This window comes from Poecilia latipinna, unplaced genomic scaffold, assembly GCF_001443285.1.
Source record: "Poecilia latipinna isolate Pla-1442-1.1 unplaced genomic scaffold, P_latipinna-1.0 Scaffold0, whole genome shotgun sequence".
In the NCBI taxonomy this organism is placed as follows: Eukaryota; Metazoa; Chordata; class Actinopteri; order Cyprinodontiformes; family Poeciliidae; genus Poecilia; species Poecilia latipinna.
The window spans coordinates 511,513-526,469 of NW_015112616.1; the positions used below are offsets into that span (position 1 = coordinate 511,513).

General features: G+C 37.4%; 2 protein-coding genes across 3 annotated transcripts; both read right to left on the bottom strand.

The window, feature by feature from the left end:
* Nucleotides 1–400: 400 nt before the first annotated feature.
* Nucleotides 401–5,442, bottom strand: tstd1 (thiosulfate sulfurtransferase like domain containing 1). Of its 2 annotated transcripts, XM_015028122.1 has the most exons (4): nucleotides 5,354–5,442; nucleotides 4,580–4,696; nucleotides 4,184–4,346; nucleotides 3,483–3,690 (listed from the first exon to the last, which is right to left on the bottom strand). In XM_015028122.1, the coding sequence occupies exons 1-4, from the start codon at nucleotides 5,364–5,366 to the stop codon at nucleotides 3,636–3,638; spliced, it is 348 nt and encodes a 115-aa protein (XP_014883608.1). In that variant the 5' UTR covers nucleotides 5,367–5,442; the 3' UTR covers nucleotides 3,483–3,635. The 2 variants fall into 2 exon arrangements, with proteins under 2 accessions (XP_014883690.1, XP_014883608.1); XM_015028204.1 differs by lacking the exons at nucleotides 3,483–3,690; nucleotides 4,184–4,346 and adding an exon at nucleotides 401–573.
* Nucleotides 5,443–6,149: 707 nt separating this feature from the next.
* LOC106944746 (leucine-rich repeat neuronal protein 4) lies at nucleotides 6,150–9,025 on the bottom strand. Its single transcript, XM_015028014.1, has 2 exons — nucleotides 8,933–9,025; nucleotides 6,150–7,221 (listed from the first exon to the last, which is right to left on the bottom strand). The coding sequence occupies exon 2, from the start codon at nucleotides 7,217–7,219 to the stop codon at nucleotides 6,437–6,439; it is 783 nt and encodes a 260-aa protein (XP_014883500.1). The 5' UTR covers nucleotides 7,220–7,221; nucleotides 8,933–9,025; the 3' UTR covers nucleotides 6,150–6,436.
* Between the last annotated feature and the right edge of the window lie 5,932 nt (nucleotides 9,026–14,957).

Genomic DNA, 14,957 nt, shown 5'->3' on the forward strand with positions numbered 1-14,957 from the left:
AGAAGGATTTCGAACTGGTAACCCACTGGCAACGGTACAAACCCTTCCATCGTGAACCATTGTTTCCCCTAATATAAAACTATTTTCTGAATTTCTACTTCCTTCTACAAAGAAACTAACAGCAACGTTGATTCTGATCTATTATTATATGATTTTTATGCAAACAAAGTGATCAAAATGCTGTTTTTTATCACACGTATGATGGGATTGTTACATTTACTATGAAAAGCTTTCATTATTTAATTGGATTTGAGTGGCAACACACTCTAATATTGTTTGATACAACCAAGTTCCTTATTTTTAATTAGCAGGTGTTTACTCTAATGATAACAAAATCAAAATGCCTTTAATTAAATAGAGTCTAGAAACATTCTGATAAACAGAAATCACAACAAAAATAACCCATTTACTTAGTATATCCTCTTTGCCGCGCATTTCCTGCTGCCATCTCCCCTCGCCTGCCTGACTGGCAGTAAAACACCATGTGAGGAGCATTCAGCGCTGGCTTTGCTACACCGTACTTGGCTTTAAAGTCATCTGGGTTCATACTAAGAGCAGCGTCTAGTGTGTGAACTGTTGAAATGAAAAGAGACAACGACATATTAGTCAGATGCTGCACCATGAAGCAATGGATGCAAAAATATAGAGAACCTGAAAATACGTATGTAAAACAGCACACCCCATAATACTTCTGCTTTCAAGTGTACATCATTTTCCTATTTCTACAATCCATGGAGAGTAAATTGTAATAAATCGGGTCTTACTGGGAATGTGAATGGCACCAGGAATACGTCCTCCATTCACCTCACCATCGGAGCGGACGTCAACCAGAACCAGATCCTTGTTGCTTTCTATAAGAGCTTTCAGTTCCTCGTATTTGACTAGGAAAAAACACGTGGAAAAAATATTTCAAGGCTTTGAGAAATCTGCATCTACCATTTTTTTTTAAAAGCACAAGATCAAGTGATAAATCAGTAAAACACAAAACTGTTTTTTCTTGAGGAAGCACCATCAGTTTGTGCGTTGGGTTACAGAACATGTAATCTGATACGAACTACAGCCCATTTAGTTGCTTTCAGCTGTACATACAGGCTACTTTATAGTTGACCTCACAATGAAGGCGTCAGGTATCAGCCGCTCATCAGTGGGAGGTAATGTTCAAGATCACTTCCCTGACTCCATGTTTACAGACATAGTAAGGATTATTTAAATGTACATTAACATAAAACTGCCGAGCTCATGTTACCCGAACTGCTGAAAGCTCTGAATGATTAATGTGAAAATGACAAAAAGCCTATGTATCTATCTAGAAATCTGTAAGAAAATAAAATAATAATAATAATAAAGCCAGCATTCACGGGGCATTCTGCTTATCGCACAACTTGTTTCTGGGATTTGGTAGTAAGGTCAAGATGCCATCATAGATAATGCAACATGTTAGGGCGTTACAAATATTTTAAGTGGTTTGTTTTGTGATGCCCTGGCAAATAACTGTACTGCCAATGGATCCAGGAGGCTTTAGAGTGAACCTTATCTAAAATGCTGAGTCACTCCAAAAAGGGTGAGAGAAGTATTATATGGGCATTTCCGTTATCTTACATTTACATCAATAAGGACAAGTACTAAAAGTTTTGACAACTGACAACTTCTCTTAGTTGTCAGAGGTATATTCATAACACATTTTTAGTATTATTGTATATATTTTCCCCCAAAACTAAGTTAAAGACTGCTAGTTTTTTAAGTTAAATGCTAAGATGCATACACATTCTACCTGTTACAGTAAATGAAATTGACTTACTTGCGTTTGCCATCCTAGCGAAGGTGTGAAGATGAGCTGTAATGACTTCCTATAAGGTGATACCTTCTTTCTCATTTTGCTTACTGAGACGTTATTGGCTCATAGACAGAAAGTGGGTGGAAGCAAGCCAATAACTATCCTCTAGCTTACCTTAGTTTTATAGACTTCTTGTCAAAATTATGCTTAAAAAAACAAACTATATCCTTATAAAAGTTTTGTTTAAAAGAATTTCGTTATAAAGCAGACAAATAAGAAAATGACTGTAAATGGTATTAAGTTGAAAATGAATCAAACGTCATACAACATCTAACGCTGTTCCTGTTAATAAAAGTAGAGTAAAACAAACCAAAAATGCAGAGTTAGAAAGAACTATAAACAGACCAAATTCTGAGTGAACCATATCAATAGTTAAGCAAACCCAGAGCTAAGAGCTGTAGGTGCATATTAATAAATTAGAATATCACTGTAATGAAAATGTATGTGTGGATCTTCTTAAAGCACTGATTGGTTACAGACACAACTTCTTAATCCTCCCAACTTTTTAATATTTTTTGCTTCACATTACTCTCAGAACTGCTGTTTCCCATTTTGCCACCTCACTTTTCCTTCCACTCAATTTTACATTAATCATCTTAGATACACTCTGTCGCACACCAGCTGCGTTAGCAGGTACTTTTTGTGGCGTACCTGTTTTGTGGAGGGTATCTATAATAACTGTTTGCTATACAATGTTAAGTCAATAATTTTTCTCAAGACTGCGTCGGCCATAACATAACATTTTTGACGTTGCGTGTTATTACAGTTTTCATAAAAGAATGATCAGTTTTTATATAATTTCTGTAAGAAACCTATACAATATTTCATGTTTTAAAATACATTTCTGAAATCAATTTATTTTCAATATCAGTTTAAAAGCACATCATGCATATCTCATAGGTTTTTGTCCAGCTAACACCCCTTTATAAATAACCACAAAATAGTGGGTATGTGAGTGTGCATTAGTGTGATGCATAAGGCTGCTGTTCTTGCTATGCTCGATCTGATAAATTGTGTAAATCGAACAAATGAGGATTATGCCTTGTAGCGTAAGTGGTCTACTGTAGGCTACAACTGTACAACTGGACTTCTCGTCTTTATGTTCTCTGATCTTATGCATAAAAACATATCACACAAGTAGAAATCTAAAATACAAACAATTTAGGAGGCAGCATGTATGGAAAGCCATAAGTGCCAGAGTTCAATAATCCAAAAAGTATCACAATTGATGTGTGTTTGTGAAAGTAATAAATCTGAAGGTACATGCATCAAATTAATCTATCTTTATCTTAGACAAATTAAAACATACATAAATTATTGAAATCTTTAGTAATTATACATGTATATTTTTTTACATGGCCATGGGCTGTAGAGCATCAACTTACTTTATCTCTTCACATCACAGGGGACCCAATCCCCAAAATATCAAGCAGTTGTATTTCCTGAAACTCCTTATCTTTAACCACTGACAGAGACTAACATGACCCGCTGCATAGTTCCAGACATTAATATAAAGGGGGAAAAAAACAACAAAAAACAAGCTTTTTAATTTGCACATTTATTTATATGTATTTATGACTTTATATATACAGCATGCAAAACTGAAGCAGTTTTTTAATTAAACCACTCCAGTTCACAAAGACAGTTTTAAGAATAAAAAACATTTTATTCCATGTTAATTTATTGTGCGTTATGACTTCAGATTTTACAGTTTCTGTGTCAACGACATAAAAACATTTGTAAAACTTGTGTGGTGTATATAAATATAATGCACAATATGAGGCTTCTCCTTAAAAAGAAATCAATTCCTTTGTTTTCTTGACCATTCGCTGTAGGCTCCGGCATAATTACGTGCACTGAATAGGACAAAGAAAGCACAGAATCAGGAGTTGCCATAATTACATAAAAAAAAAAAACAATGCAAAATTAATTTGATCACAGTCGGTATGCTGAAAGTCAAAAAGTGTTTTAAAACAGTGTGAAATAAGGAATATGGCAAGCGGTCTACATCTGCTCATTAAGTCTGAGGACTCTAACGTGATTTACACAACAATCAGCCATTCACCCACTGATGGTGGTGAGCTACATTGTAGCCACTGCTGCCCTGTGGCAGACTGACAGAAACAAGGCTGCCGTTCAATCTGCGCCACCTGGCCCTCTGTTCAGGTGGCGCACCACCAGGTGGCCATATCTTCGCCACCTGGTGAAGAGACATGACGACTGAAACGGCGGAAGTGGGAGTTTGAGCTGCCAACCCTCCGGTTACAGGACAAACCCCTTTCCTCTGACCACAAACAGAAGCTACAGACATTCTCATAAACAAAAACACAACAAAAAAAGTTAATTTACTTGGTATATCCTTTTTGGACCGCCTTTCTTGTTGCCATCATTGATCGCCCGCCTGACTGGCAGTAAAACACAATGTGAGGAGCATTCAGCGGTGGCTTCGATACGCCGTACTTGTCTTTAAATTCATCTGGGTTCATGCTAAGAGCAGCGTCTAGTGTGTGAACTGTTGAGATAAAAGGAAGATTAGACAACTGCCTATTAGTCAGGTTCTGCAGAATGGAGATGAGCATGCAAAATATACAGAACCTGAAAAACCAGAATAGTTATCCTCACTCACCACAACACGCGTTGCATGTAAAACAGCACATCCTGTAATACTTATGCTTTTAAGCGTATCTCATTATTTTTTTTCCTACAACTCACTCTATGGAGAATAAATAGTAAATTAGGTCTCACCGGGAATGTGAATGGCACCAGGGATACGTCCTCCAGCCACCTCACCATCGGAGCGGACATCAATCAGAACCAGATCCTTGTTGCTTTCTATAAGAGCTTTCAGTTCCTCGTATTTTACTAGAAGAGAAAAGATGGAGAAAACCACAAAACATTTCAAAACTTTGAGAAAACCACTTAAAACAAACAAAAACAAAAACAAAAAAACAAGTTCAAGTGATAAATCAATCGGCCACAAAACTGTACTTTCTGCGGAAGCACCTACTGTTATTACAAATCATGTAATCTGCAACGAGCTACAGCCCATTTAGTTGCTCTCGGCTGTACATTAGGCTACCTTATAGTATTGAATATAGCAATGATGGCGTCAGGTATCAACCGCTCATCAGTGGGAGGTAATGTTGAAGATCACTTCCCTGACTCCAGAAAAAATATCTGAAGGATTCATGGCGCTTCTTAACATTTGGTAGTAAAGTCAAGATGACCTCATAAAAAATAATGCAACAGGTTGGCGTCGCAAATTTCAACAATATTTTAATTTGTTTCGTGATCCTCTGGCAACCGGCTTTACTTCCTCCCACTGGATCCGGTTGGTGTTGTATCCTAATCTAAAATGCTGAGTCCCTCCAAGGAGATTAGCATTTTACGAACAATTAAAGGTTTTGATATTATGAGGAAATATTCTAACAATCTGAAACTGCATTAAAGTCTACGCGTTGTTATAGGTCAGTGTTAAATTGCATATTATACCTGTTGCATTACATGAAATTGACTTACTTGTGTTTCCCATCCTGGTCAAAGGGCGAAACTGTGAAAATGAGCTGTGATGTCGACTTCTTCCTCATTTTGTTTACTGACACATTATTGGCTCCCATACAGAAAGTGGGTGGTACTTTCTATGCTCTGGGATACCTTTGAGAAGACTTTCAAAATAAAATGAAGCTTTATTTTATGTCTGTGTTGTTGAGGTACCACAATTCTTATAGTTCTTTCTGGTCCAGTTTAATTGGAAAAGCTTGTAAAAAAAAGAGATAATATAGGAAAACAACTGCTTATACATTGTGAAGAGAATCAAAAGCCATAACAAGTCTGATGGTATTCCCTGACAATAAAAGTAGAGTTTAAAAAAAACCCTTAAAAGTGTGAAAAGAGAGAGGAGTTTCTAAAGGGACCCTGAACTTAATCTAAAAATCCAGAGCTTTGCCTCATGCCAGGACATAATGGCAGATTTAACAAATATATAAAAACCACTAAAAGAAAAGTTACATACCCCATATTTAATGGGTTAAAATGAACTACAGAAACCCTTTTTTAATTTAAAATGTCCTGCATTTCATATGCAATTTTTTTTATCCAGTCAAAACCCATTTTTAAAGGACTATAATGGTGGGCATATGAGGGTGCATTAGGGTGTGAAGCAAAAATACTGCAGTATATACTGAGCTCAGACTTTTGAGTTATGTTAAATGATTATGTAGAAGAAATGAACTCTGTAATGCCATTTTCACTGAAATCAAATCAGTCATACTCAGACTTTTATAAAAAATAATTTTATTAAAACAATTTCAGTCACCACTCTAGAAAAACAATTAATATGTAAGCTTAACAATAAAAAAACCCAACAAAATACTATAAAATTAATCTACTAAGGTTAATTCGCCTGCAAACAAACCTGTAAAACTAACAACAAAATAGCAAATGTTAGTCATATTTCACTGATTTTTGCATGATTGCATGCAGATTCCTTGAAACAGGAGTTTAAACCATATATTTGTTATAAGACACACCATAAAAAACTATTAATCTTTTGTTATTAATTAACTTGACTGGATTGAACTGTCCACGTTTCTTTTGTCTGGCTCATGATGCTCTTTCTGATTTGTAAGAGGGGTTTCCCAGTCCCCCGCCTGATTCCTGCTGCGCCTTCTGACACATCTTCCTCCTACAGAGGACCACAGCTACTATAATAAGAAGCAGAATTAAGACGATTCCTCCTCCTATGACCCCAGCCAGCAGTTGGAGCTCCAGCAATTCAGGGCGTTCGTACCGCTTGCAGGAGAAGTCTGAGTAACTGCTGTGTCCTGCTTTGTTTATTGCTTCCACGCAAACCTTTGTCCCCACCTCCAAAGATCCCACCGTGGCTCGTCGGGCACCATCCCCAAACTCCAAATCGTTGCCACTTCCCTCTACAGTCACCTTGTAGGAGGAAACAACCGAGTCAGGAGCGCACCACTGCACCTCTATCTTCCCTGCGTTTTCCCCTGTGGTGATCGGCCGCAGTGTTTCGATACGTGGAGCATGAGGAGGGCTGTCCTCATCACTCACCCCAGGGCAGAGACACCCTTCTCTAGCTTTGATCATTTCACAGGGCTCCTGATTTTCCAGGCAGGAATTGTATTCACAGGGTGTATTCACGACTTCACTGTTCAAACGGGGACTTTTAGCAGAAGGTACCACTTCATGAACAATGCTGAAGTCATCATAATCAGTGTTGGGGTTAACTATGGTGAAGTGTTCCACGTTTATGGCCTTCTTACGAGTGATGGATGGGGAAGATGTAGAAGCACGAGCGAAGAGGTGGGAGTGCATTAGAGGTGAGAGGAAGAGGAGAAGTACAGCCAGGTTCCCACAAAGTGATCCCATCTCTCTGGAAAAAGAAAGCAAAAATAGATCACTCACATTATTGTGACCAAGCACATAAAGTTATCCATGTCATATTGATACCAGCTTTAATCGATAATTCAACTACTTTGTTTAAACAAGGTATAAAGAATAGTAATTTTAAGAATGTCAAGTCACACAAAAGCAAATCCTGAAAACTGCGCCACAGTAAAAATAAGATCTGTGGAGCTACATTTATTTTACATAAATAGCAGCAAAAATGGTAATAGGGTGAAAACCTATAATTCTGAAAAGTAAGAACTTAATAAATCATAATTGACCTTTCAGTTGGTCTTTATAGTAAATAACACATTTTAAAACACAGTTTTATTATTTTTAAAGGATGTTTTTGTCTCTAGTGGCCTCAATTTGACAGCAGATTGACAGGAAAGTGGATAGTAAAAGAGGGAGAAGGCATGCAGCAAAGGCCAACAGGGTGGGACTCGAACGCGTGACGGCCACGTCCATAAGGCCTTCGCATACAGGCCATACGGTCTCCATACCCCCCCACCAACCGACCTGACAGGAAGGATCTACCATTAAGTGGTCAATGACATAATGTCTGCAATATGGAAATCTTTCATAGTTTCTTTTTTTCTCTTCAGACAGTTTTAGTGGTATAATAAGCCACTTTAATGGGAATATGGTGAACAATTTGTGACAAAAAAGACCTGAGGATTATTGAGCACTCTACCTATGCAGTAAATGTGTTTTGAGCTCCATGTAAATAAAAACAAGTAGGAAGGACAGATTTCTCTTCTTTCCACTGGAAACACTATTTTGTCTCAGGATTGTGAAGCAGGTGGAACCTTGGGCACAAAGGAAGCAACCTAAAGTTGCTTCCTTTGTTTCTAACACCGTGGTGAATTACTGGAAGACTTAGGAGGTTATGAGAGAACTTTTAAATTCCTCACTGAGTGCTGGTTTGCTAGGCCTCTTGCTTTTATATTTCATCTGATTAGATACATCTTGATCTTTTTTGTGGGGGTGGTTGTGGTTTTATGCACTAATGCCAGAATTCAGCAATCCAAAGCATATTTTTCATCAAATTTTGGTTGCGTCAATTGGTATTGTAATTTTTTTTCTACACATTTAAAACATGAAAATGAATATAACTATTATGAGCCACAACTTTGAACACAGCCAAAAAGGAAAAAGTTTTAATTACAAAAAGTAAAATTTTGTACATTTTTTCCCCTACTTTGATATAAGAAAGAGTAAAGACTTTAACAGCAATCTTTTTTGTTCTTCCTTGACCACAGTTTGATCCCAAACCAAAAAAACAACTTGTTTTTTTAAGGGGGGGGTTTTCAAGTCTACTTTCTGCTAAGGGATGCCTTTAAATACACCCAGACATCTGCAATGTTCTGGTCTCTATCCTGTAAACACCGTAAGATAAATAAATCTGACTGCTGGAAGCTATTGGGGTGACACAGATCAGCACTTCCATTTACTCCTGGCAGAAAGCCAGATAAGGTCTGTGGGAGCCCGAAACTTCAACAGCAAACCAGTGACAGTATTTTATGACTTGGATAAATCAAAATGAATTTTAGCAGGCATGAAAGTTCTTCATGTGTCCTTAGAGACAATTACTGATGGCTGAACCTTTAGAAAAACAAAACAAAACATGCAACTGTTTTGCAGCTGGTTAGGAGAAGGTATTTCTAATAAAATGAATGAAAAGTTGTACTCTACCTTTCGATGCTGTTTAGTTTGTTTTCTTAAAGTTCTTTGTTCCCGCTGCTCTGGCTCTTTCCATGTGCTCACAAATGTCTGCAGTTCTCACTGTTTTAAACTATTTCTCAAACTCTCCCCTCCTCCTCCTCTTCAACACCCCCTCTGTTTCTCCCCTGAGTGGCTGCCTCTCCCTCCCTTCTTTTCATCGTCATACTGTTTTTTTTTTTCACAGTGCCTTCTCTTTCTCAAGCAGTCCTCCAACTAGCCATCAGTGTTCCTTTCTTTCTTCTTTTGAACTGAGTTTTTTAAGCTGTCTGGAAAGGGGTGTGAGGTGGGGGGCCAGTTACCACAAAGATGAGTGTTGTTCTGCATGTTAATTGGCTCGGCAGCAGCAGGAGGCATGCTTGCGCTAGTTGAATGTGTTTGTTTTATACCGGAGGTGAATATGTCTGCTTTTGATCACATACTTTACAGATGAAGTTCCTGCATACTCTGCAGGTGATCTCGTGTAGCAGAGCGGGACATAAGGTCGTTACAGTGTGTGTTTATGAGTGCCTCTGAGAGTCGGGGGTGAGGAATGCCTGTTTGTTACAGACTCCCTCTTCTCATGCGACCCCATTGTGACAAAGGAATGAAATGATGAAAGCCTTCTCTTTTCTAATCCTTTTATGGAGTAAAACTTGCTAAGCTGTTTTTTTTTTTTAATTCTTCTTCCCAAGTGGCATTGGGGAACCAAGGAAAAGAAAAGTACCAGGGCAGAGTATTCCCTTCGGTTTTAGGAGATTTACACAACCTTAACCAACCTTAGCTGAAAGCACTGAGACATGTCTGGTATGTCTGGAGTTTATAATGACTGGATGAATAGGTTTAGGAGTTTATCTGGAAAACGATTTCTGAAAGCAGTTTATTACTCACGTCTCTTGTGTAAGTCATGAATATGAATAGGTTTAGGAGTTTATCTGGAAAACGATTTCTGAAAGCAGTTTATTACTCACGTCTCTTGTGTAAGTCATGAATATTAATAAGTTTAGGAGTTTGTTATCTGGAAAACTATTTCTGAAGGCAGTTTATTACTCACTTGTATAGAAACCCTACAAAGGGGCACAGACTGAGGGAGGCACAGGAAAATTTTTATTTTATCTAAATACACAATATTAAATAATAATGAACAGTGGGCCAAAGTTAAAAAGAAAAATAAAACTATTTATTTACCCAAATAAAGCTTAGTATTCTCCTGTTACACTGGCTTGGAGCACAACAAAATCACTCGATTAGCCTGCTTAGCTTAGAGTAGCTTAACTCCGAAAACTCTATGTATCTTAGTGCTATTATGCTAACTTTTATCCACCTGAAGCCAACAATTTTGAATTATTATAGACCACATAGTGCAAACAAGTTTACTCCTTCATGATCAAAATTGGAAGGCCTTTTTTGTGCAATAGTTTCAGGCTGTTTCTTGTTCTTGTAATTATTAATATTAGTGGTAGTTGTAAAACAACAACATGAGCATTTCTGACACCTACTGACATGAAGTGTTGACTTGAACATGGTATTAAAAAAAGAAGAGAAAAAATTATTATATATCCTTCAGAATACATTAATAAGCAGTCTGAGGCTCACAGTTTTAAAAAGCGAATCAAACAAACTGACTGGCTGACCAATCAGATTCCAAGTCATGTGCCCACGCCCCTTCTGACTTTGCCCCACAGTCTGAAAAACGCTTGTCTAAGATTAATTGGTCTCAAAATTTGACTTAGGATTAAACGTGTTTGAGTGGTTGTTTGTCGTGTCTCAGTGTTGCACTGTGATGGACTGGTTTCCTGTCCTGGATGTAACCCAGCCCCCTGTCCACCAACGTACAGCCAAATGCTCCGACTTGACCTGCAAAGATATACAGGTATAGACAGTGGATGGATGGATTGAAATGGAAAGAAAGAAAGAATTCTGCATCTTACTGGGACAATGCAGGCTAAATAAAGAGTTAATTATTACCAATACTCATATCAAAAATATGGATATTATCACACAAAGAGGTGCTGAATACAACTGCATGCCACACTTTTTAGATTTTCATTGGTAAAAATATTTGAAAAGCACGCATCATTTTCTTTTCACTTTGCCATTATGCATTACTGTTAGTTCATCAAAAACATCCTGATAAAATACACTTAAGCTTGTGGTTGTAAAAGGTACACCAGCACAGCCCTTAAATAAACACAGAACGTATTTATTGTTGTGTGTGAATGCATTCTTATAAACTAATGCAACAGTTTAAATAGAACAAAAGTTTTCAGACTCAAGAAACACTCTATGATGTTTTTTATTGCTTTTACTAGGAAGGAAGGACCACACACTTGTTTACTATTAGCCTCGGAGAGTCATGGGTGCCACAATGTTAAGCTCTAAATAAAAGTTCTTTGTAAAACTAGGTTCTGGAAACGAAGCGTAAGGGGTTTGGCATCTAGCTGGGATTAGTGCTCAGAAAAGGTGACGCCAAAAGAGTGAAACCTCAGTAACTGCATGTTCTCTTTACTTCTTGTTGTGCAATGTAACAGAATTATTTTTGATGAAGTTTATTACACTATCTCAGGCTAGATGAAACACGCCTGGTTCTCAGTCAATTCATGCTTTGAACATGCAGACCAGATGCATAAAAGATAAAGGGTGAAGGGGTGAAACTTCTTCAGTTTGAGCACAAAATCATAAAATGTATAATTTAACCAGAATGAATATGAATAGCATTTTCTATTTAAAATTACATTTATTTTGCTTGTACATGCTGTTTTGGTGTTGTTGGGGATCTACTAAAGCAAGAAAATGTTTTTTTTTAAATTCTGAAATATGTTAGACACACATGTTAGACCTTTTCTAATATGTTAAGATTATCATTTGTTGAACAAGAAGGCACAAAAGTAAGCAAACAAAAACAGTTCTGGACACAAGTCCATTTACCACCATCTCCCAGGCTTCTTTACTCAAAATGTACTTCAGTGATAAGAAAAAATACAATATATATTTTGGTTTATATATTCTTGTAAATTACAGGTATTGAAGTAAACACTATCTGATAAAACAACAAGCAGTATTATTGGATTTTAGTATTTGATATATATTTAGCATTTAGCAATGGCACTAAGTGCTAACAGATCTTACATTTTACTGCTTCATGTAACAGTAGACACATGAAATCAATCAGTGTTAAATACACTGTGTTCCCCAGGGGTTGGTATAAATTGGTAACATTCTTCATTCAACCCCAAATGTGGTTTGCTTTGTACCAATTAGCATTTGTTAGCATGTTTATGTCTTTAAACACTGAGCTTGCTCACATTAGCATTTAGTTCAAAGCGTCACTCTCCTTCAGTGGTGGTATAACAAACCACAGTGGAAAATTTTTTACTTTTCTCCTGCTCCTCCCATAGTTTTCCCTCATCACCACTGCTTTTTCAGCTTTGCTCCATGCTTTAATGTTTTGACTACTTGAGACAATCATCTCCTTCACATCCCCTATGTGTCCCCCTGTTCTTTTTTTCTAACCGTCAGAGACTGATAAGATTCAACAGCTTGCTTGGATCATCACGGCTCAGGTTGCAGTGATGTATCACAGGGTTAAATCACTGCATTCACTGTTAACTGAGACAGTCTCTCTCAATAGTCGTAAGACAGAACTCTGTCATATGACATTATCCTGATAAGCAAGTCTTATGAAATTCCTTAAACTTTTTTTTTATTCCCATGTGCTTAATTATTTTCTGAACAAACTGGTAACATCTGAAGAAACAGCTAAAATGTTATGGACAAATATTTGACCCTTTTGAGATAAGTCGTTTATAAAAGAAAAAAAAAACCACTATCTAAGCAGGGTTGCCAGATGACTGACTGTTTAGTCCCAAAGACATCATAAAAACCCCTCTCCAACTAAAAATCCCAGCCCGAATCTCAACCTCTGTTCAAACTCATCCTAAAATCTTACAACTATTACAAACGACAAAGAATATGTCGCTAGCACACAACTGCACTAAAGCAAACAAAAAATATAGGACATAAAGGACCCACAAAATATGCAACCAGGCGACCAAATAACCTGTCACTATGGCAACAGAAAAAAAGTTGTAAATCTATTGTATATCTGTCTCGCAATATCAAATAAACACTCTTTGTATCAGTTGAACTCTTAACCCCGTTTGTAGTGTTTACAATTGACATTGAGCAATGCCATTTCATAGTGAAACTATATTAATTATTGATTATATCACGTTGAACAGATTCTAGACGTTTTAAATAAATGAGTGCAAGGACACGGCATTTGATTGAAATTATACATTGTCTGCCACACAATGATGACTGTTTCACATTTGCCCAATAGTATCTAGACAACCACAAAGACATTGGGAAATATCTGGAAAGTTATTTAGGATATAAAATAAGAATTTCAGTAAAACAACAACAAAAACACTTCCAAACAAACCAGAAATCAAATTTGACCAGGACAGATTGCAAAGTAGAAACTGTGATCATAAATTCTCTTTTTCACCACAAGATCTGGAAGAAATGTTCTGTTCTCTTGGGCAACAACCTGAAGTACAGCAGCCAATTCACATCTGAATGGCTCAGAAAACAAACATCAAGGTTTGAAAGTGTCCTAGTCAAAGTTCCCAAAGAACATTTGGTCAAAGTTCCTCCACGTGGGTGCAAAAGTCTCATGATTTGTAGTCACAAATGACTACAAATCATTTGTAATCTTGTGTCGGTAACCCCAACAGATGACAAACCATCTCTCAAGTTCAAGCATGCGATAACAAATAAACAGTGAGAAACATGATAGGAAACACATTTTGAAACACAGCATGACATACAGTATTCCAGACAACTATTACAGTGTCATAGAGTTGGTCAGTAAAGTTGCTGTTTAACACTCATGCTCATTCCAGGATGAATTACCCAACTCACCTTTCAGGGGAAACCAAGCAGAGCTCAGTGTGCAGGCACATACCTGCGTGCAGATTTCACCTGTGATAGACATCAGTGTTTTGTCTTATTTATGACTTCACAAAACAAGGCATAAACTGTTAAATAGCATAGTTTTCTGTTGCCATGGGTATGCTAGTGTATTAAACTTTTCCAACAAGGTACCAAAGACTGATTAAAGGAAGTCATGCACTGAGTCATAGCATTTAAGATAATGACCTACCTCCCAATGCAAATTCCTCCACCCCACAACAACAAGTTGGAGCAAGATGTTAGACATGTGGCAGGACAACATGTCCTGTGGCAGTGATACTTAACTACTGGCAGTGATACTTAAACATACATAATCTACATAATCACTTAAACATAACATAATCTACTTTATTTCGTAAAATCTGTATTGGATACTCCTATTTCTTTGCAGGAAGCCAAGAACCATATAAGGCAGCAGTTCCCCTTAGCATCTTATTTCTAATAATCGTATCACATGGTTTTGTTTTTTCATTCAGTCAGTGAGTCAAGCCCCAGCTGACTTGTTGAAATGCAGAAATGTGTGGGCCTCGTTCCCCCACCTACCCACACACCTCTCTGAGGATTTCAACTATTTTGTTTTAAACAGGAAGCGCTACTATGGGCTGGATCCCCATCACCTTTGACCTCTCACCACTTCATTCAAAAGGAATCCTGAGGTGGATGTATATCTAGACACAGAGAAGACGAGTGCACAGCTAATTTTAACCCGGTGGAGCCACAGAGGCCCACACTGTCTACCCAGTCCTCAGGAGAATAATAGGAAACACATGTTTGACGATGGAGCAGCTCGTATCGTAAAGTGGGCTCACATTACTTATCACACCGCGTTTCCTTACAATCAGTGTGATAGAAAGTATATTCTTCACTTAATATTTTAGGGTTTATTTCTCTAAATTATAAAGGCTATTTCAGTTTTTAATACATTTTATTGCTCTCTTTGTTTCACAGGCAGCCTTTAAGGACATGGAGGAGTAAGATTTCTGTGGTATCACTATCAGCCATAACAGCATACAAGTCACTCCCTCTAATCTGTTACTGAAGC

Bases quoted from the DNA above. Each gene is read 5' to 3' on its own strand.
- tstd1 (XM_015028122.1), bottom strand. The intron at 4,347-4,579 runs GTGAGACCTAAT...TTATCTCAACAG, and splicing joins TGGTGCCATTCACATTCCCG to TTCACACACTAGACGCTGCT. The intron at 3,691-4,183 runs GTAAATTAACTT...TGTCCTATTCAG, and splicing joins GTCCAAAAAGGATATACCAA to TGCACGTAATTATGCCGGAG.
- LOC106944746 (XM_015028014.1), bottom strand. From the start codon at position 7,219: ATGGGATCACTTTGTGGGAACCTGGCTGTACTTCTCCTCTTCCTCTCA.